Source organism: Equus przewalskii, chromosome 21, assembly GCF_037783145.1.
Source record: "Equus przewalskii isolate Varuska chromosome 21, EquPr2, whole genome shotgun sequence".
Classification (NCBI taxonomy): domain Eukaryota; kingdom Metazoa; phylum Chordata; class Mammalia; order Perissodactyla; family Equidae; genus Equus; species Equus przewalskii.
The window spans coordinates 26,166,565-26,186,356 of record NC_091851.1 but is presented as its reverse complement, the minus strand read 5'-3'; the positions used below and the strand labels follow the sequence as shown (position 1 = coordinate 26,186,356).

Genomic DNA, 19,792 nt, shown 5'->3' with positions numbered 1-19,792 from the left:
TTCATCTCCTAGGATCTGCCCGACTGTGCACTCTTGACCCCAGCTCTTCTCTCTACCTGGGGCAAGGCATAGTCACTGGCTGCAGGGCTGTCGTGGGAGGTGGGGACCCCAGCAAGACCCTTCAGCCTCTTCCTGTGTCCCCAGGGATCACTTCACATGTGGATTGACATCTTCCCTCGGGATGTGCCTGCTCCACCCCCGGTTGACATCAAGCCTCGGCAGCCAGTCAGGTGAGAGAGAGTCCTGCCCTCTCCTCCCATGGGGTGGGTGTATCTTGGACTGCCCTATGAGGGCCCTTCTGAAAACCGAAGCCCTCAGTAAAGCAGGCAGAGGCTACTGAACTAGGCTTTTCAGTTAGGAGAGCCCTTAAATTCCCTTTTTTTCATAAGCCATTGTGAGTTTGGTGTCTGTCACTTGCACCTGAAAGGGTTCAAATACCAATACACCCCCTTCCTACCTGAGCTAGTCTGAGTGGAGTTCTATGTGGGGTGTATGTACTTCAGATGTCAGCAATCTGTCATTTTCTACCTCTGGGCTCTGCTTTCCTTGGTGTCACTCTCAAGCAGGCTTTTGCAGTCCGGAGGCAAGGTGCCTTTTAATGGTGCTGGGCTTACATCTTACCAACTAGACTACTTGAGTAGAAAAATAAACACCTCTTTCCTAGTTAGAGCAAAAGTCTCAGGGCTGACTCTCATTGGACCAGCTTGGGTTGAATGCTGATCCCTGAACCAAACATTGTGGTCAGGGGGCTGTAATATGCTGATTGGCCAGTCCTAGGTGATATCCTAGGTGATGTACCCACCTCTGCAGCCAGGTAGGGGTGGGTCTGCCCCACCAGAATCACACAGATTGTCAGTAGTGGGCATGGGGGTAGGGGTCACCAACAGAAAATCAGGGTGCTGTCAACAAATGAGGGGAAATTGATGCAAGAGAAAACCAGAGATATCCAGGAAGCTCATGACAGTCAAGGACAGGGCTATTTGGGGTAGGATCAAGAATGTTGCAGCCCCTCCTTCTGTCCCTGAGGAGCATGTGCTGTCATCACCACTCTGTCGCTCCTTCACCCACTTCTCTCTGCAGACTGGCTTTCTCTCTTTTGTACCCTAAAACTTCAGCTTGCACCTCACTTTGGCTTGCAGTGCCTCCAACTCTGCTTCTGTTGATACACAACTCGACCTTTCAGGGTTCTGATTCCAAATTTATGGGGGAGAGAAACTTGTTGGCCCAACTTGGGTCAGCAGACCATTCCTGGTGCCATCCGCTGTGGCTAGGGGAGTCGGTGATACCTGGGGCTGTCCCTTTAAGGGAACACAGATGTCCTGATCACCCAGCTGGTATCGGGTACTCAGTGAATGTCAGTGGCCCTGGCCGGGGTCCTTCCCGCTTCCTGCAGCCCCTCTCAGGACCCCTCTCATGAGTCTAAAAACCCTCTCCCAATACATCCCCCAGCTACGAGCTCAGAGTCATTATCTGGAACACGGAAGATGTGGTTCTGGATGATGTGAACCCGCTCACTGGAGAGATGTCAAGTGACATCTACGTGAAAAGGTAGGCCTGCAGGTGGGGCTGGGCCGATGGCTGTAGACTGAGGTGAGATAGCAAACAGGGGCTTATTAGGCCCTTGCGCTGAGCCAGAGCCCTGTCCCCTAGGCCCTCTCTTGTGCCTGGAGCTGGGGGAAGGGACTGGCATGCTGGGTGAGCCAAGGGGAAGCTGGGTGAGGAGCCGAGTTCTGGGTTTGGTCCCAGCACTGCTGCCCACCCCCTCCACCTGCACCTTTCCCCTGGCTCCAGCTGGGTGAAGGGGCTGGAGCACGACAAGCAGGAGACAGACGTCCACTTCAACTCTCTGACTGGGGAGGGGAACTTCAACTGGCGCTTCGTATTCCGCTTCGACTACCTGCCCACGGAGCGGGAGGTGAGCGTCCGGCGCAAGCCCGGACCCTTCGCCCTGGAGGAGGCTGAGTTCCGGCAGCCGGCTGTGCTGGTCCTGCAGGTCTGGGACTATGACCGCATCTCCGCCAACGACTTCCTTGGTACTGCTTAGCCTTCTTCCTACCTCAACCCCTAGCCCCAATTACTGCCCTCATTGCCCCTGCCCCCCTGGCCCTACCCCACTGGCCTGAGGTTCTCTTCTCGAACCCAACACTGAAACCTGGGTTTCAGACCCTAGGTCACTAACCCTTGTGTTCTGGCCTAATTACTGAATTTATTCAGCCCTGAGCACCATAACCTCCATTCCCATCCAAAGTCCCCGACTCAATCCTCTGATTTGACCTGAGCCAGGTCACTCTGGACTCTTGACTCCATGGCCCGTGGACCCTGCTTTGGCAATCTGGTCCGGTCCTTGGCCCTGTTTCATCAGGGTCTGACAGCTGCTGACGTTTGGGCTGTGGTGTGTGGTCCATAGCTGTCTGATACCCTGACTGTGTCCTGCTGTGCCGCCTCCTCCCCCTTGGCCCAGATACACCTTGATCTCCTGCCTAACCCGGAGAGCTCTGGACTTGCAGGTTCCCTGGAGCTGCAGCTACCAGATATGGTGCGTGGGGCCCGGGGCCCCGAGCTCTGCTCTGTGCGGCTGGCCCAGGACGGGACCGGGCCGAGGTGCAATCTGTTTCGCACCCGGCGCTTGCGGGGCTGGTGGCCTGTAGTGAAGCTGCGGGAGCCGGAGGATGAGGAGCGGGAGCAGCGGGAGGCGCAGGCTGGCAAGAAGAGGCGGAGGAAGAGGAGGAAGGGCCGGCCAGAAGACTTAGAATTTTCAGACTCTGGCGGCAACATGTACATCCTCTCGGTGGGTGCAGCCAGGGCAGGGACGGGCCAGCGGAGGGCCAGGCCTGAGCCCGCCCAAGAGCTTCGCTTCTGTTTCCCCCTTTTCTAGGGGAAAGTGGAGGCAGAATTTGAGCTGCTGACTGTGGAGGAGGCAGAGAAACGGCCAGTGGGGAAGGGGCGGAAGGAGCCTGAGCCCTTAGAGAAGCCCAAGTGAGTTGGGGGGCACAGGAGTCCAGGCCAGGGCTGAGGAAAGGGAGCTGGGGGCGGCCCAGGGGCTTCCTCATCATTCTGACGCCACCTTCCCCACACAGCCGCCCCAAAACCTCGTTCAACTGGTTTGTGAACCCACTGAAGACCTTTGTCTTCTTCATCTTACGCCGGTACTGGCGCATCCTGGTGCTGCTGCTGCTGCTGGCCTTGATCACCATCTTCCTCCTCCTCGTCTTCTACACCATGCCTGGCCAGATCAGCCAGGTCATCTTCCGCCCCCTCCACCAACCCCGTGACACTGACCTTGGACACTCATCCCATAATGCCAACCCCTCAACTCCCACTCCTGGCCGTCCTTCCCACTAATATGAGCTATCCGACTTCACTGCTTGCTTTGAGTAAACCTTATCATGCATCCACTCTGATGCCTAAATATGTGCTGCTCAGAATAACCCCAGGGGCAGAGAACAGAGACGTTCTTAGGTGACCTCAGGTGCTGGGGATTTACGGGATGAATGAATACACAGGGATGGAAGGCTGCCCACAAGGCCCTGCCACTGGGAAGAACAGGACCTGGCAAGAGGTTCTAGGGCTGAGGACCCCTGGCCACCGAGGTGCCATGCCCTCTGAGCAGCCCACCTGTTGCTCCTGCTCCTGCCAATGGCTGGGTCCCTCTCACCTAATCTATGGCCTCTGCCATTCCATGACAGCTAAACACTTCCCATACTTCATTAACTTGTTTATTCTTCACCAACCCTGAGAGTTGGCAAATCAGTTAGGACACTTAGTTGCAAGTGCTAGAAATCCCAACCCAAATTGGCATAAGCAAAAAGGGAATTTTTTGGCTCTCCTTGCTGTAATTCCCAGGGTTTGGCTAGCTGGCTTCAGGTGCACCTCGTCACAGGGGTCAAATGATGTCACAATGATTCACTAACTCTGGGCTCAGCTCTGCTGTCCTCTGGGGGCTAGCTCACTCGCAGATAGTCTCCTCTTGGAAGTGCAGGATGGCTGCAGCAACCACACGTCCTCCCATATTCACATCCAGAAGGAAAGAAAGCTTTCCTAGTCCTGACAGAGCCTGACTGGGTCGCTGTGGCCAGCGGAGTGGGATATGCTGGATGGGGCCCTTCTCTGGAGCTTAGGGTGGGACACCTACCCTCCTCCCAACCACGAGCTGACAGGGTGGACAGGGAGTTCCCAGAGGAAATTCAGGATGCCATTAACAAGTGGGAATGGTTCCTGAGTGACTAAAAAAAGAAGGCTCACTACAGCTGGCAGTATCACCTACACATTATAGATGAGACTGCTGCCCATAGCGGGATTAAATAACACGTCCAAGGTCACATGGCTAAATGATCATCACATCAGAGCTGGATCTCAGGTCTGTCTACCTCCAAGGTTTTGCTATCATTGGCCTACTTTGCTTCCTGTCCTCTCTCTGCTTCTCCCCCTACTAGTGTCTTACACTGAAACTCCCTGAGAAATGACTGGATGAACTAACCAGCTGTTAACGTCCCTGATTCCCTGGGTTGTGCAGTGTGAGGTCTCAGGGCCTGGTTCTCCACGTGTATAAAGGGCTATAATGAGAAGCCCTGACTAGGTCCAGAGCTGGAGTCTGATGCTGGCCCTGCTCCAGAATGGCCACTGCTACCTTCCCTCCCTTTTCTTCAGTTCTGTCTCCACCTTGGAGACTGCACAGGACCTGGCTAGACCCCTCTCAGCACTAGCAGCCAGCAGGGCTTGGCATGGAGCAGGGTGAGTGAACAGACGGGGATCAGGTGACTGAGCCCAGGGTGGTGGTGGGGGGCCCAGCTTTAGCCATCACTGAAGAGGTGGCAAGCCCCAGACTGCACCCAGGGCCCTACTACCACAGGCATCCGACACTCATGAGCCTGGGGGCCACGGTGGCTCCAGGAAGTTCACATGGAAAGGTCCATCTCAGCCCTGAACCCAAAAGGCCCGAAGACTGAAGCAGAGGAAGGACTAAGGACAGGGCTGTGGGGTAGACACCAGTCTGGTTTGAATAAAGCCCTATTAACCAGGGGACATCCATGTGGGGCTCCCAGAGGGCACCTGCCCCGATTTGTCAGTTCTGATTACCTTCACTAAGCAGCTGTGATGAGGGTTTGTTCCCAGGCTCCAGCCCATCCCAAGAACCACACGGAGACCAGTGAGTACTATCACAATCAATAGATTTATCAACCTGGGGCTGCGACTGACTCTCCGAGTAGGGGTTGGGTGGTGGGGAAAGAGGCTGGGAAAATGGCCACAAGCCTAAAGAGAAACAGGAGAAAGAGGGAACAACAGACGGGGAAGGGGACAACTACGTTGTCTTCCCTAGATCAATTTTCTTCTGGATGGCTCGAGCTGAGTGGTAGATGAGCGAATCGATGAGTCCAGCCACTGGTGAGAGAGACAATGGCTGGCACTGGCCCAGTTAGGCCGTTGGCTTGACCTCCAGAACCCTGTCACCTAACTGGCCAGGCCAGTATCTCCCCTTGGCCCTGGAGGTACCCCTCTTCCCCCAATCGGGGGGCGCCCAGGCTTTACACTCCCCACCGTGCCCCCAACCCCAGATAGCCACCCTTGAGCTTCTAACCTGTGAACATGCCCCCGATGATAGCGCACACGCCCGTCAGGAAGTGCGTGAAGGACCTGGCAGAGGGGTGGGGGGTCAGCAGGCATCCCCACTCCCTGCAGGCCCAGGCCCCCCTTTCCCCACCCTCACCTGTGTTTCTCTGTCAGCTTCACCATCATGGGCGAGAGTTCATAGAGCACGAAGACTCCGGGAAGCCCCTGGTCGCCCATCAGCCCATTGGCGACCTTCTCGTGTCTGGTCACAGAGAACTGATTTGTCCTCAGCACCTGGGGTGGGAGGGAAGTCTGGGGGAGGGCAAGGTCTACGACCTGGTCCCAACCCTCCTCAGCCTGACCTCTGCTCCTGCCCCTTGTCTGTGGTGCCTTGACTGTGTGGAGGAGAAAATGAGGCCCCACGCTGGTAATGCACACTGCAAGGGGGGGGACCACCTAGACGTCCACTCTCAGCCTCACCACCCCAGCTTCCGCTCTGGTCACCAGCTCTTTACAGTTCACCAATCCTGGCTACTTTTGGTGGATACTCTCAGTGGGGTCCAGGGATGAGAAGCTACTCTCCAAGGCTGTACCATGAGCTCCTGGCAAGTCTGGGCCTGACTTCCTCTGCTTCTCAGTCCCATGCATTCTAGCAGTCTGGTGAGATGCTGCTCCACAGGCCACAGCAGAGAGGGGAGTAGGGGGCCCAGGAAGGGTTGGCCTGGCTAGCCCCCAGCCCAGGGCAGACCACAGGGCACAGTGAGGCAGACAGACAGTGGACACCAAAAGAACAGATGGAAGCAGTTTGGGCAAGTAGAAAAAGCAAGTGCTTTGAAATCCAACAGCCTGGGCCCATACTCTGGCTGTGAGGGCAAGTCACCTACCCTCTCTGAGCCTCAGCTTATCATCCATCACACAGGGATAAGAGCAGCACTCCACTTCCCAGGTTGAAGGGACTCTGATATGTGAGCTCCTGCAGACTCACCTCCCCATCTACCTTCATGTATACTGTGGGTACCACCTTCACAAAGTACTGGAACATCATGGAGGCTGCAGGGAGAAAAGAACACTGGGCATGGGTGCTGGGCAGCGCTTTGGTAGCTGGGGGCTACCTCCCAGACTGGTACCTTGGGGTGCGGTGACGTTGGTGCGGTCCAGGGGGTTCACAATGCCCGGGTAGTCCTCCCCGAATGACAGGTGCCGAATGTAGTGGGTCATGTTGATCTGTAAGCAACACCAGCACCTGGGCCTATGAGTATTTAAGGCCCCAACAGGTCCCACCCCATCCAAAGCTGTAGAGTACGGTAGCAGACAGGGTCATCGGGGTCTGGGAAGTGGTTGGGTGGAGATGCGGGCAGGAGGGACAGGCCCTGCCTGGGAGAATCTGACCGAGACGGGAACCTGCACTCCCCACCTAGGAACTCCTTCAGAGAGTCTGCAGGCTCCTGGGGCTTCGGAGTCTGAGGTTCTGGCTGTATGCATACATTAGGCAAACACAGACTGGGCAGGGACCCTGTGTGGCAGGTCTAGCTTTGCCTAGAGGTCTCAAGCCAGGGAAGCCAAAGGCTGGAGGAGCCCCAGATCTCCCAGCTCCTGCTCCTGTTCTGCTCCAGTCTATATCAAACTCAGCCACTAGAAGGATCTTTAAAAATATGCCAATCTGATTATGTCACAACCCTGGTTAAAGCAGGCAAACAGTTTCCCACTGTTCTCCAGAGAAAGACCAGACTCTTCGGCACGGCCCCTGGGTCCTGTGTCGTCTGGTCCTTGCTGATCTCTCCAGCCTCATCCATCTACACCAGCCCCGTAGTCCCTGAGAAGTGCCCCCCTCCCTCTTAACCCTGCCCAAGGCTCCCTCTGCCTGGGAAGCTCTCATCCAACTCCATCCCCCTGTCTCGAGCCTGTGCAGATCTCAGTCCAAGAGTCACTCCCAGTTATTCAGCCCTCAGACTGGATTCCCTGTCAGAATATGGTATATTTTTCTTTATCTGCTCCCCGATCCCAGGATGTCCCTACAGAGAAATGAAGGCAGCAACCAGTCTCCCACCCCCACCCACCCTCCAGGGTTTCCACCTGGTACGTACATTGTCGAGGCCGAAGCTCTGCAAGTCATGGACTAGGAGAGAAGGGAGAAGGTGTCACCAGGTGGAGCAGGACCAGCCTCCTGGCTCCCTCAGAGTCCTCGCTCAGGCCTCGTCACTCCTCTCTCTGGAGTGTGACCCGCCCGGCTCTTCTTCAACCCCTCATTCCAACCCCAGCCTGGTCCTGCTGGGGGCCAGCCAGAAAAGGCCTGCCTTGGGCCCGTGGGCGAGTCCAAGCCCTCCCCAGGGGTCTTAAGAACACAGACTCCATTTTTTCCCTGACGTGCACAGGGAGCCCTTCAAGGGCATCACTCTGGCCTTCACTTCCACCAAGGCCCTGCTTGCATCTCAGGAAACAAAACCCACTGACTTTGGTCTCTCCTTAACTAGAGGTGATGGCCAACCACTGAACCCCAAAGTGAGGTGGGACATGAGAATGTTGTCCAAGTGCTTTCCCTGACTCTTCGGCCCCTACCCTGAGAGCCCCCCAAAGGAAATCCATGGGTGCCCTGTACCATCCGTTCCAGAACAAGTTCTTCCAGCCTTCTAACCCTGATCTCTCCTGCTGCAAGGAAGCGCATCTCAAAGATACGTCCCAGTGCTTTTTATAGCCACCCAGCAGCCAGGCCAGAGAAGGCCCCAACCCCAGGCCTATCCAAACCTCCCCCTATCCTGGGAGAGGAGGCTGCCCCAGAAGTGGGGGCTTGGCCTCCCTAAGGGCAGGGCCACTTACTCTCCACAGCATGTACTGCAGCATGGGGGAGGGAGGGAGAGAGAGGGAAGGAAGAGAAAAAAGATTCAGAACTTCACAATGAGAACTACAGAGCAAGATACACGCAGAAGGGAAGACTGGAATATTCCTGCCTCAGCAGCAGGGTGGGCACTCAACTAACAAGCTTCCTCCTGGTCCGTCCCCAAGGGAGCCCTTTCCCGGCCAGGGAAGAGTGCAAATGGTCTTGGAGGCAGAAGTATGGTGGCCTAGAAAGAACAAAAGACGCAGAGTCCAAAGAGCCACTTTCCTAGCTATGTGACCTTGGGCAAATCACTTGTCCTCTCTGGGCCTCAGTGACTTCCTCTGCAAAGGGCTGTCCTGAGGACCAGGTAGGATCTAAGATGGAAAGATAGAAAAGTACTTGGTAAACTTTACAAGCTTCCCTCCTCCCCCACCAAATCAACAAGGGTGTCAAGAACTTGCTCCCTGGCCTTCACCTCCGCCAGATCTCTAGACTCGAGCAACTGTAGCTTTGTGTTTTGAACATCCATCCAGGGTACAGAGCACCTTTGCCCTGGCTTCCTGACTTCCTGACTCTGACAACAGCCCAGGCGGAGAAGCAGAGATGCTGCAGCCGCCTCCCGGCACCACCTCCTACTAAGTGCCTACAGATCCTATGCTGACAGCTTGACACTAACTGCTTTGCCACAATCCCAGTGAGACCACCAGCCCCCTCCAGAGTAAAGACGGGGCTCCAGACTCACCTCCCTGCCCCTCCCCAACATTCAGCCTCACCACTACAAACTGCCTTAAAGACCAGCAGGACTCTCTCCACTGGCCCTGTTACTCTTGCTTACCTTAGTCCCTGGGCAGCTCAGGACTGCAAGGCCATCTCTCATCTCCTGGACTCTTGTCACAATGTGGCTTGGGACAACCCCTAATATGATCTCGACTCCCGTCCCTCCCAGATCCTTCTAGGGGGCCCTGTTACTAATCAGCAAAACCCCTATATCTTCAACCTCTAAACATTCTCCTTACCTCTTGCCCCACCCACAGCCTGGCTCTTCCTTGAAGGTACTATTTTCCTTACAGCCCCCCAAGTGGTGTGGTATTTCTCTCCCACCCCTGTCCTCCTCCTTGTTCTGTAATGCCACTTCAAGATCACTGTCCCTCGATCTTCCCTAAAAATTCCAAGCTTTGCAGCTCACAGCAAACTGTACTACCAACTATCCCTACTTGTTTTAACCACTTAGAGATCCACACACAGGTCATCTGCCCATGCCGTTTCTCAAGGATTCTAGCCACCACTGGCCATGACCCTCTCTTATACAACCTGGTCACAATTCCTGGTGATTTCCAGATCACCCGGCTGCCAACTGACCTGCACCCACACCGTCTGCCTTTCCCCCTGTTGCCAAGTTGGGGCTTTCTACACTTCTAAGGCACCAGATTCTTCTTTTTCCTTCTCAAGGACTTCACTCCAGTAATTGTTGCTCTCATCTCTGGACCATCACTTCTGCTCTCTTTAGTAGGTAATTTCCAACAGCATATTAACATTCTGCTACATCATACATCTTACAAAACCCTCCCTTGACTCCACATTTTCCTCCAGCTACAGCCCACTCTCTCCTCCCTTTAGGGCAAACTCCACAAATCAGCTGTCCACACTCACTGGCTCCAATTCCGCTCCCATTCCCTCCTGAACCCACTCTATGGGTGCTCCCAGCACTCCACCCAAACTGCTGTCAAGGTCAAAATGACCACTGCCATGTTATACACCCAGTGGGCAATTCTTACTCCACATCCAGAAGCTCTGATGTGGCTCTGGAAACACGTCCGTCCCTTGGCTTTCAGGACACTACTCTCTTGGTTTGCACTGCATTTCTTACCAGTCTCCTCTGTAGCTTCCTCCTGATGCCCTTGTGCTCTAATGTAGGAGGCCCAGCGCTCAGTCCTGCGAGCTCTCCTCTTCTCCATCCACTCTCCCCTCTAGGGCGATTTCATCCAGTCCCATGGTTTTAAATATGCTGATGACTCCAACATTTCTATTTCCAGGCCAGACCTCTCCCCTGAACTCCAGACTTGAATAGCCAACTGCTCACTTGACATCTGGGGTGTCCAAAAGGATACCCAAATCCCACTGGTCTGAACATGTCAAAAGCTGCATACCTGCTCTACACCTCCCAACTCCAAATGTCTAAACCTATTCCTCTGAGTCTTGCCCCTTCACTAAAGGGTAACTTCATTCTTCTTGCTACTCAGGTACAAAACTTTGCAGTCATTCCTGACTCCTCTTTCCTTTACCCCTCACATCCATCAGCAACTCTTCTCAGCCCCACTGTCAAAATATACACAATCGCTTCCTACCACCTCCACCACCAGTCTGGCCTAGCACCCAACATGCCATGCCTGGACTGACCACTGCAATAGCCTCCTAACTGGCCCCTCTGGTTCTGTCCTTTCCCCCTAAGTCTTCCCCACAGAGCAGAGCACTGCTTACCTTTTCAAAGTTAAGTCAGCTCATATACCACTTCTTCAGAGCCTCACACTGACTGCCCGTGTCATGCAGAATGAAAGCCCAATACCCTACAGTGCTCTTCCAGCCCCACATGACACGGCCCCATTACCTCTCTCACCTTATTTCTAACCACTGCTCTGCTCACTCTGCTCCGGCCACCCTAACTTTCTTACTGTACCCTGAACTCACCAAGCACATTCTCAGCGTACGGATCTGCATTTACTATTTACTCTGCTTGAAACACTCCCCCGGCCCCCACATCCAGACCCCAGACATTCTTCAGGTCTTTACTCAAATGTCACCCCATCAGAGTCTTTTCCTGACCCGCTTATATAAAATAGCACACACATACCATCTCATCTCACCCTAGGCCCTTGCCTCTGTCATCTTTATCTTGCTTTTTTTGGGTTCATATTAGTTAATAGCATCTGATATACCATATATTTTACATACTTGTGTATTGTCTGCTTCTTTACTAGAATGTTCTGAGGGCAGGGACTTTGTTTTGTTCACTGCTGTATCCTTAGCACCTAGACTAGCAAGTGGCACATGGCAGGGAATTACTAAATATCTACTGAATACATGAATTAATAAGTGAATGAGAATAAACCTCATTTATTCATCCCTGTGAACACCCTTGTGAAGGAGGTACTAGTATCTTCAGCCCCATTTTCCAGAAGAAACTGAGTAGGGCTCACTACTTCCCAAATATGACATAACCCAGGAGCGGCAGAACCTGTGTTCCACCCCAGCTCTGCTTCCCCCAAAGCTGCCCACACAGGTCATCTGATATTGGGCGCTACCTTTTAAACAGTGCCTACCAGCAGCCGGGCTCTGTGCTATAATCTGTAACCTGCACAAACACCCGAGGAGATAAGTACCATCCCTATTTTATAAAGTAGGAAACTAAAGATCAAAAAGGTTAAGAAACTTTTTGGCTCCTCAGCCTGTGCTCTCAACTCTTGTACCTAACTGCTGCCCTGCAATGAGGGTCTGCTCTGGGCCAAGACAAAGGAACATCAGGCAGGTGAGGGGACACTCAAACTCGCCAAGGTGTCCAAGGTCTAATCCTCCCCGGCTGATGCAGGATCACTCACCGTGCACGTGGGACTGCTGGAAGCTCTTCCCAGGGGCAAAGTGGAAGTTTCCGGCCACCTGTAGGGGATATTCCCTCTAATTCTCCAGCCGTTTCCTCCCTTCGCCTCCTGAGGGCCTGACTGGACCCTCGATTCACAGTGGCGTAGGGCCAACCCACAGCCCAGCTGGCCCTGCCCTGCCTAGGTCCCTCCTGTACCTTGTTGACTTCCAAGAAGCCATACACCTGGCAGCCTTCATTTTTCTGTTCCTGCATCTTCTGGCTGAAGCCCTCTCGCCGGCACTGCTCAATAGTGTCTGGATTCTTGAAGGCCCAGCCTCGACGGCGGTATGCCTCCCGCACGTCCTCACAGGTGTTACAGCACCTGTAGGAGAGGCGGTGCGGTGTGAGAGGGTCAAAGAGGCATGAAAACAGTGCTGGCACCTTGAGAAATAAAGCATGAGCAGTTGTGCCCACTAATGAAGGCTCCGTCAGCCTCATCCCTGACCACTAAATGTCCTCGAAGTGTGTCTCCTCGGCAGGAGTGGGACTGTGAAAAATACATATTCCCGTTCTGTTTGGGATGATGACAAGTTCTGGAACAGATAGTGGTGATGGCTGCACAATGCTATGAATATAGTTAATGCCACTGAATTATACACTTGAAAATGGTTAAAATGGTAAATTTTATGTCACATATATTTTACCACAATAAAAAAATTTATGATATATATATTTTAAAAATTTACATATTTATTTACATATATATAAAGATATATATATTAAAAAATGTATATATATAAAAATATATATCCCTAGGCCCCACCCCAGTCCTGCGGAATCAGCCTCTCAGGGGTCAGGGCCTGGGAAATACAGCAGCAGTTGCCACACATCAAGGGCCTAATAACCTGGCTGGGCCTTCCACCTCAGAGCTTCACACACGGTATACATTTAATCCTTACGTGACTCTTACCAGAAAGGTGTTATTACCACCCTCCTTCACAAGAGAGATTACGTGCTTTGGCCCAAAGTCACGTGGCTGGAACCCAGGCAGCTGGACTCCAGAGACCACCTCTGAACCAGAGCAGGGAGCACTTTAGCCTTATCCCCAGGTCAGGGCCTGGGCACAGAGCCTCAGATGCTTACACCAGGATCAGTGATCAAGGTACACACTCCATCTCCTCTAAATTCTTGGTCTGACCTCCCCGTCAGAGTCCCACAGAGGTCAGGATGAGCCCTGGTGCTCCCTCCCGCCCCCAGGGTCCAGCTCACTTGATGTCTTCTGTCTCAGCACCATAGCAGCTCTCACAGCGATCAGGGTCCAGGGAGTCAGGGTCAAACACCTTCACCTCGACTTTCCCGAGCTCTAAGGGGAGGGCAGAGGCAGCGCCATCAGCTGGGGGCAGACACAGTGAAAGCACAAGCCCTTTGGCTATGGCTTGGGAATAATAAAAGTTATAACAATAGTTAATATTTATGTAGTGCATACTATGTGTCGGGCAACAAATGCTTCTACACATATATTTCTTTTAATAAAAGTAATAGTAATAAAACAATAACAGTGAATACTAAGTATTAGCTGAGTACAGGTCGCTGTACTTTACATCTATCGTCTCTTCATCCCCACAGTGACTCTAGGAAGGAGGAGGTTATGATCCCTGCCACACTTGAGAAGAAGCTGAGGCTCAGAGATGAGAAGTAACTTTGCTCAATGCAACACAGTAAGCGGCAGATTTCAGCTCTCATCCTAAAGCTTATGCCCTTGACCACTTCACCAGGGTGCTTCTCGGACCTCTGTCTCGGCACTCGGCTCCCTGACTCTCTCTAACTACTCCATCATAACTGGTGATTACAATATTCAATACCCTGACCTCCTGTCCTCCAATAATCTTTTAATTTTGTCATACACCTCAGCTGTCCATTATGTGCTCATACCTAGACCTTATCATTACCAATTATGGCAAACTTTCCATAATTCAATTTCAATTATCCCAGTCTTCAACTATGTAGCCTTATTTTTCCAGTTCACTATCTCTGGAACCCAGGATCCACCAATTATTTAAAACCACTGACACTATCACCCCTTCATGTCCTTAATTCCCTTCTTATTAGAATTCCATGGTCCAAACAGGGAATGACAGTCTCTTCAATAAATGGTGTTGGCAAAACTGGATATTCACATGCAAAAGAATGAAACTGGACCCCTATCTTACACCACTCACAAAAATTAACTCAAAATGGATTAAAGACTTAAATGTAAGATCTGATACCATAAAACCATACAGAAGAAAACAGAGGGAAAGAGCTCCCTGACATTGGTTTTGGCAATAATTTCTTGGATATGACACCAAAAGCACAGGCAATAAAAGCAAAAATAAACACCTGACACTACACCAAAATAAAAAGCTTCTGCGCAGCAAAGGAAACAAAATGAAAAGGCACCTACAAAATGGGAGAAAATATATATGCAAATAATATATCTGATAAGGGATTAATATCTAAAATACATAAGGAACTCATATAACTCAATAGCAAAAGGACAAATAATCCAATTAAAAATGGGCAAATGACCTGAATAGACATTTTTCAAAAGAAAACATACAAATGGCCAACAGGTGCATGAAAAGGTGCTCAACATCACTAATCATCAGGGAAATGCAAATCAAAACCATGAGATATCACTTCACACCTGTCAGAATGGCTATCATCCAAAAAATAAATAAAAACGAGATAAATATTGGTGAGGATATAAAGAAAAGCGAAATCTTCTGTACTGTTGGTGGGAATGTAAATTGGTACAGCCACTATGGAAAACAGCATGGAAGTGCCTCAAAAAATTAAAAATAGAACTACCATATGTTCCAGCAATCCCACTTCTGGATATATATTAAAAAATAAATAAAAATCAGTATCTCAAAGAGATATCTGTAGTCCCATGTTCATTGCAGTATTATTTACAACAGCCAAGACATGGAAACAACCTAAGTGCCTATCAACAGATAAAGAAAATGTGGAATATATATATAAAATTCTATAATGGAATATTATCAAGCTATTAAAAAAGGAAATCCTGCCATTTGAAACAATATGTATAAACTTTGAGAACACTACGCTAAGTGAAATAAGTCAGACAGATAAAGACATATACTGTATGACCTCACTTATACGCGGAAACAAAAGCTGAACTCATAGAAACACAGGTATTTTGGTGGCTGCCAGGGGTTAGGGGAAATGGAGAGATGTTTGTCAAGGGCACAAACTTTCAGCTATCAGATCAGTAAGTTCTGGGGTTCTAATGTATAGCATGGTCACGATAGTTACCAATACTGTATTGGGAACCTGAAAGTTGCTAAGGGAGTAGATCTTAACTGTTCTTACCATACACACAAAAAAGGTAACCACGTGAGGTGATGGACGTGTTAGCCAACCTTACTGTGGTAATCATCTTACAAGGCATATGTAGATCAAATCATCACGTTGTACACCTTAAATTCACACAATGCTATATTTTAATTCTATCTCAATAAAACTGGAAAATAAATTCTATGGTCCATTGGTGTAATTACTCTCTTGCACATATCCACAACTTACTTGTTCCTCTCTCCCTTCATTGTACCAGCCTAGCAAAACCCAAACCCTAGTTAAACTCAGCTCTCTGTGCCTACTTCTTGACTGTGCCTAAAGACTGCCTGGCAATCCTACTTCATTTCACTAACTGGTTCATTCTCCCATTCCTTGAGATGACTAAGTTACAGCTTTTCCTCTCATCTCAGGCTTCCACTTTCTTCACTCTTAACTAATGATCTTGCTTCCAATTTCCACTAAGAGAAGCAAAAGAATCTCACTTAATCTTGGCACCAAACCCACCCCTTCTCCCACACTCTCCTCCAGCCCACCCCACTTCTCTGCTCTCTCTTACAGCCAAACTCCTGGAACGGTCATCAATACTTGACATCTCCACTTGCTCTTCTGCTCTTTGGCCAGATTTTCATCCCCAACAATATCCAAACTATTCCTTTGAAAGTCTCCAATGACCTCTGTGTTGCCAACTGCAATGGTCAACTCTCAGTTCTCATTTTACTGGACGATCAGTAGCTTCTGACACAGTTGCTCACTCTCTCTTCTTGAAACTCTTCCTCCACTTGGCTTTTGGTACATCTCTTGGTTCTCTTCCACCTTAATGGCTAATCCCTCTCAATCTTCCTTCCTGGAACCTCATTTCCTGACTTCTAAATATTGGAGGGGCCCAGGGTATAGTCCCTAGACGTCTCTTCTATCTATATTCACTCCCTAGGTTTTCTCATTTAGACCAGTGGCTTTAAATACCACTAAGCTGATAACTCCTACATTTATTTCTCCAGCCCTTCTCCAAAGCCTAGACTGGTACATCTGCCTCCTTAACATTACTAGGGCATAAAATGGGCATCCCAAATTTAACATGTCTCAAATCTGCAATCTGCGCCCAAATCCTGATCCTCCCCTGTGGGACCAGTCTCCAAGATGTCCCCAATGATCCCCATCTCCTGGTATTCACATCCTTACGTAGACCCCCCTCCCATAATGAATAAAATTGATCTGTATAACCACTAGTATATTGTAGAAATGATGGTGTGCAATTTCTAAGGCTAGGTCACAAAAGAAGTTGTGGTTTCCACTTTGCTCTCTCCTGGATCACTTGCACAGGGGGAAGCCAGCTGCCACGCTGTGAGGACACTCAAGCAGCCCTACTGAAAGGCCCATGTGGCAAAGGCACTGGGGCATCTTGCCAACAGCCATCGGTGTGAGCCCTCTTAGAAGCAGATCTCCCAACCCCAGGCAAGCCTTCATACGACCGTAGCCCCAGCCAACAGCCTGACTGCAACCTCATGAGACATCCTAAGCCAGAAGCACCCAACGAAGCCACTCGAACTCCTGACCCACAGAAACTGAAACAGCAAACTGATGTATTAAGCCATTAACTTCTGGGGTAATTTGTTACATAGTAGTGGATATATAATATTTCCCCACCTCTCTCACACAAAAATCCTCTTCTTCTCTGGTCATCTCCATCACAAGTCATTCATGTGCTCGGACCAAAAGCCTTGGAATCAACCTTGACTCTGCTCTCTTCCACCCTACATCCAACCCTACAGCAAATTCTGTTGGTTTTCCTGGTGTTCCACATACATTTATTGAACAAACGAATGATAAAGCTCACCAACAGAGCAATCCCTAAGGTGTGAAAAATCGTAGTTTGAGAAGGGTTTTGTTACAGTGAGAAACTGAGTTAATGGAGGACATGGGAGGCTGCCTGGAGAGAGGAAAGGAAGCTAAAAGTGAACAGATACTCTGTACCAGGCATTGTACACATATTACTTTACTTGATCCTACAATTCCATGTAGTGAGTACTAGTGTTTATCATCATTTAGAGCTGAGGTCACAGATGCAAGAGACAAAGCTACATCTGAATTCAGGCAATCTAACTCAAGAACATAAACTCTTAACCTTAAGCCACTCTGCATTCTAAAGGGGAGGAGCATTAAGGGCTGAATTCAGCCAATGGGATGAGGAAACAAACACCCAGAGATGCTTGAGTCCATCTAGAGGAGTTCTGCCAAGGGAACCGTACATAGGACCCATCGTCAAACTTCTGTTACTCAAATCAAAATAGGCAGGGATAGGGACCTCTGAGAATGATAGCCAGGTAGAGTACTCGACTCAATATATAGAGGCTAGAAGCCTGGATTTCAGCCCATTCTGATTCATAATAGTTTGGGGACCCTAGGCAAGCTACTTGACTTCTCTGGGTCCTAGCTGCTTCATTTGTCACTGGGCTGGCCACAGCCCACTTGCCAGAAGGTAGGGCTTGGACATGTTCAGCTCTGGGATCTGAGATCTGGCCCCCTCCCTTCAGTTACCATGACGCTCAGCCTCTGAGCTCACGGGGATGCCATCCTTATCCAGTCGCTGCTTGAACAGGTTGTGTTCCACATCCAGCTGCTGCTCCCCCGCCACATCCATGGCATCGATGCTCAGATCTGGAAGCAGGAAGTCAGGGTGAGGTACTGGGATCCTAGGGTCAAAGGAATCTGTGCGTTTGGAGGGTTAAGGGGATACTCGGCCTGTCTTGGGGCAGCAGTGGATTAGGGGAAGGAGGTTGTCCTGGGGTCCAGTCTGGAACCTAAGACTGCAGGTGTGAATCTGGAAGCCCACCTGAGAACCCTGAGACTTAGAATTCCCACCCACGGTGAAGTACTCACAGGCACAAGGCATGTGCGGAAAAAATACATCGATGTTGATCTTCAGTTTATCTCCCCGTGACTTGTCCACGTAGAGCTCAGGGTGCACCTGGGGCAGCATTACCTCAGTAAGATTTGGTCCCATGCCTCTCCTATCCCACTCCCACCCGTAGAAGGCCAAGCCCCGCCCACGCACTAGGCCCCGCCCCTTACCTCAGTGGTGAGATAATACTGCAGCTCGGACAGGAACAGTAGCAGCATAAGAAGGCCACTGACAATAGTCACTGCAGGGCAGGGAGCGAGGGTCAGAATGGCCTCGGTTCCGCTCCCTCAGCCCCCGGCAGGCCGGCAGGGTCCAGGCGCCTCGGCCAAGTTCTAGGACCCCCCTCTCCCCATGACCCGGGCCCCGCCGCGGCCTACCGGTGGCGCCCCCGCAGGTCTTGACCCGGAAGTCCTCCAGAGTCTTAGGGTAGGCATCGAACTGCTTCAGCTTCCCCAGAGCCTCCATGGGGACCAGCCGGAAAGGGGACGCAGCCGGCCGGCCCCTGCAACCTACCGCTTCCGGCCTGGAGCTTGAGCCACGCCCCCATCTCTTCCCGCACGCATGCGCGTCGGCGCGCGCGTCTGGCCCCACCCTCACCCGAGTTCTCGCTCGCGCCGCCCCGCCCGCGGCGTTGCCGGCTGTGTAGACGCCGCCAGGGGGGAAGAGCTCCTGCGGTTAGGGAGTCATGTGTGAACCAGGGCGAGCGGAGGAGGGCTCCTCGGGGTAGACACAGTAATAACAGGCTTCGCTTGCCTTGCGCTTGGAACTGCACCGAGAGTTTCACATCAGACTCCCGGAATTTCCTGGAACAATGGTTGTCAAAGTGTCGCCAATCAGCAGCCTCGTTGTCCCCTGGGCACTGGTTAGAAATGCAAATTATCGGGTCCCGCCACAGACCTGCTGCATCAGAGACTCTAGGAGTGACTCCCAAGTAATTCCGTGCAGTAACAGTTTGGGAATCACCGCTGTAGAAAGTAGGTGTGACTTTTATCTCTAAGTAACTTGTCCTGGATCACAGCCAATTAAAGTCAGGGACTGATTCCAAACCTATTTATTCTGCACTTGAAAGTACTCTGGGAGCCAGGGCCTTTGGGCTTGGTTTTACTCAAACAGCCTCTCAATGCTTCTGGTGAGCATGGCTCCTGGAGGTGCAGGGCTCAAATCATTTCAATGAGGGAAGACCAGAACTTTGATAAGAGGTGTCACAGGAGACTGGGAGAGTCTGTAGGAAAAAGTGACTGACACGCTAGGTGAGGGAACGCATCCGGGAAGAGGAAGAGGGACACTGGAGCCCGGTGCCTTGTGGCAGTCTGACTCAAGAGAAGCTGAGCAATGCCAGAGTCCCCCTTCTGCTCTCAGGCTGCATTTTGCTGGGGAAAGAGAGAAAGGACTAACTTGTATTAACTGAAAACCGACAATATGCCCACTGCTGTAAGCCATTCTACTGTCAGAACAACCCTGGGAGGTAGGTGCTATTTCAAACCCCATCTTTTAGACGAGGACACTGAGAGGTGAATTGACTTAGCGCAAGGTTAGACGGGTGGTTAATGGGGCAAAGCTGGGGTTGAAGGCCTGGTTTTGCTAGCTCCAGAGCCGA

At 51.2% G+C, this 19,792-nt stretch overlaps 2 protein-coding genes across 5 annotated transcripts in view; one reads left to right on the top strand and one right to left on the bottom strand.

Annotated features, from left to right (window-relative positions):
* LOC103554441 (fer-1-like protein 4) overlaps positions 1 to 3,396 on the top strand; it is a 41,820-nt gene extending 38,424 nt beyond the window's left edge. The window contains exons 39-44 of the mRNA XM_070589632.1: positions 145 to 230; positions 1,450 to 1,548; positions 1,792 to 2,033; positions 2,508 to 2,788; positions 2,876 to 2,976; positions 3,078 to 3,396. Of these exons, the coding sequence (XP_070445733.1) occupies positions 145 to 230; positions 1,450 to 1,548; positions 1,792 to 2,033; positions 2,508 to 2,788; positions 2,876 to 2,976; positions 3,078 to 3,342 (1,074 nt within the window). The 3' untranslated portion in view covers positions 3,343 to 3,396. The remainder of the gene's footprint in view (positions 1 to 144; positions 231 to 1,449; positions 1,549 to 1,791; positions 2,034 to 2,507; positions 2,789 to 2,875; positions 2,977 to 3,077) is intronic.
* Positions 3,397 to 5,151: 1,755 nt separating this feature from the next.
* ERGIC3 (ERGIC and golgi 3) lies at positions 5,152 to 19,000 on the bottom strand. Of its 4 annotated transcripts, none has more exons than XM_070588194.1 (14): positions 18,573 to 18,763; positions 18,366 to 18,436; positions 18,174 to 18,261; positions 17,832 to 17,951; positions 13,206 to 13,299; positions 12,153 to 12,318; positions 11,956 to 12,013; positions 8,362 to 8,376; positions 7,632 to 7,663; positions 6,675 to 6,771; positions 6,533 to 6,597; positions 5,705 to 5,841; positions 5,576 to 5,631; positions 5,152 to 5,379 (listed from the first exon to the last, which is right to left on the bottom strand). In XM_070588194.1, exons 1-14 carry the CDS (start codon positions 18,658 to 18,660, stop codon positions 5,300 to 5,302), a joined length of 1,167 nt encoding a protein of 388 aa, XP_070444295.1. In that variant the 5' UTR covers positions 18,661 to 18,763; the 3' UTR covers positions 5,152 to 5,299. The 4 variants fall into 4 exon arrangements, with proteins under 4 accessions (XP_070444295.1, XP_070444293.1, XP_070444296.1 ...); XM_070588192.1 differs by having other exon boundaries at positions 13,206 to 13,329; positions 18,573 to 18,738; XM_070588195.1 differs by lacking the exon at positions 8,362 to 8,376 and having other exon boundaries at positions 18,573 to 19,000.
* Between the last annotated feature and the right edge of the window lie 792 nt (positions 19,001 to 19,792).

Bases quoted from the DNA above. Each gene is read 5' to 3' on its own strand.
- ERGIC3 (XM_070588192.1), bottom strand. From the start codon at position 18,660: ATGGAGGCTCTGGGGAAGCTGAAGCAGTTCGATGCCTACCCTAAGACT. The intron at 5,632-5,704 runs GTGAGGGTGGGG...CCCCTCTGCCAG, and splicing joins AAGCTGACAGAGAAACACAG to GTCCTTCACGCACTTCCTGA. The intron at 5,380-5,575 runs GTTAGAAGCTCA...CTCTCTCACCAG, and splicing joins CATCGGGGGCATGTTCACAG to TGGCTGGACTCATCGATTCG.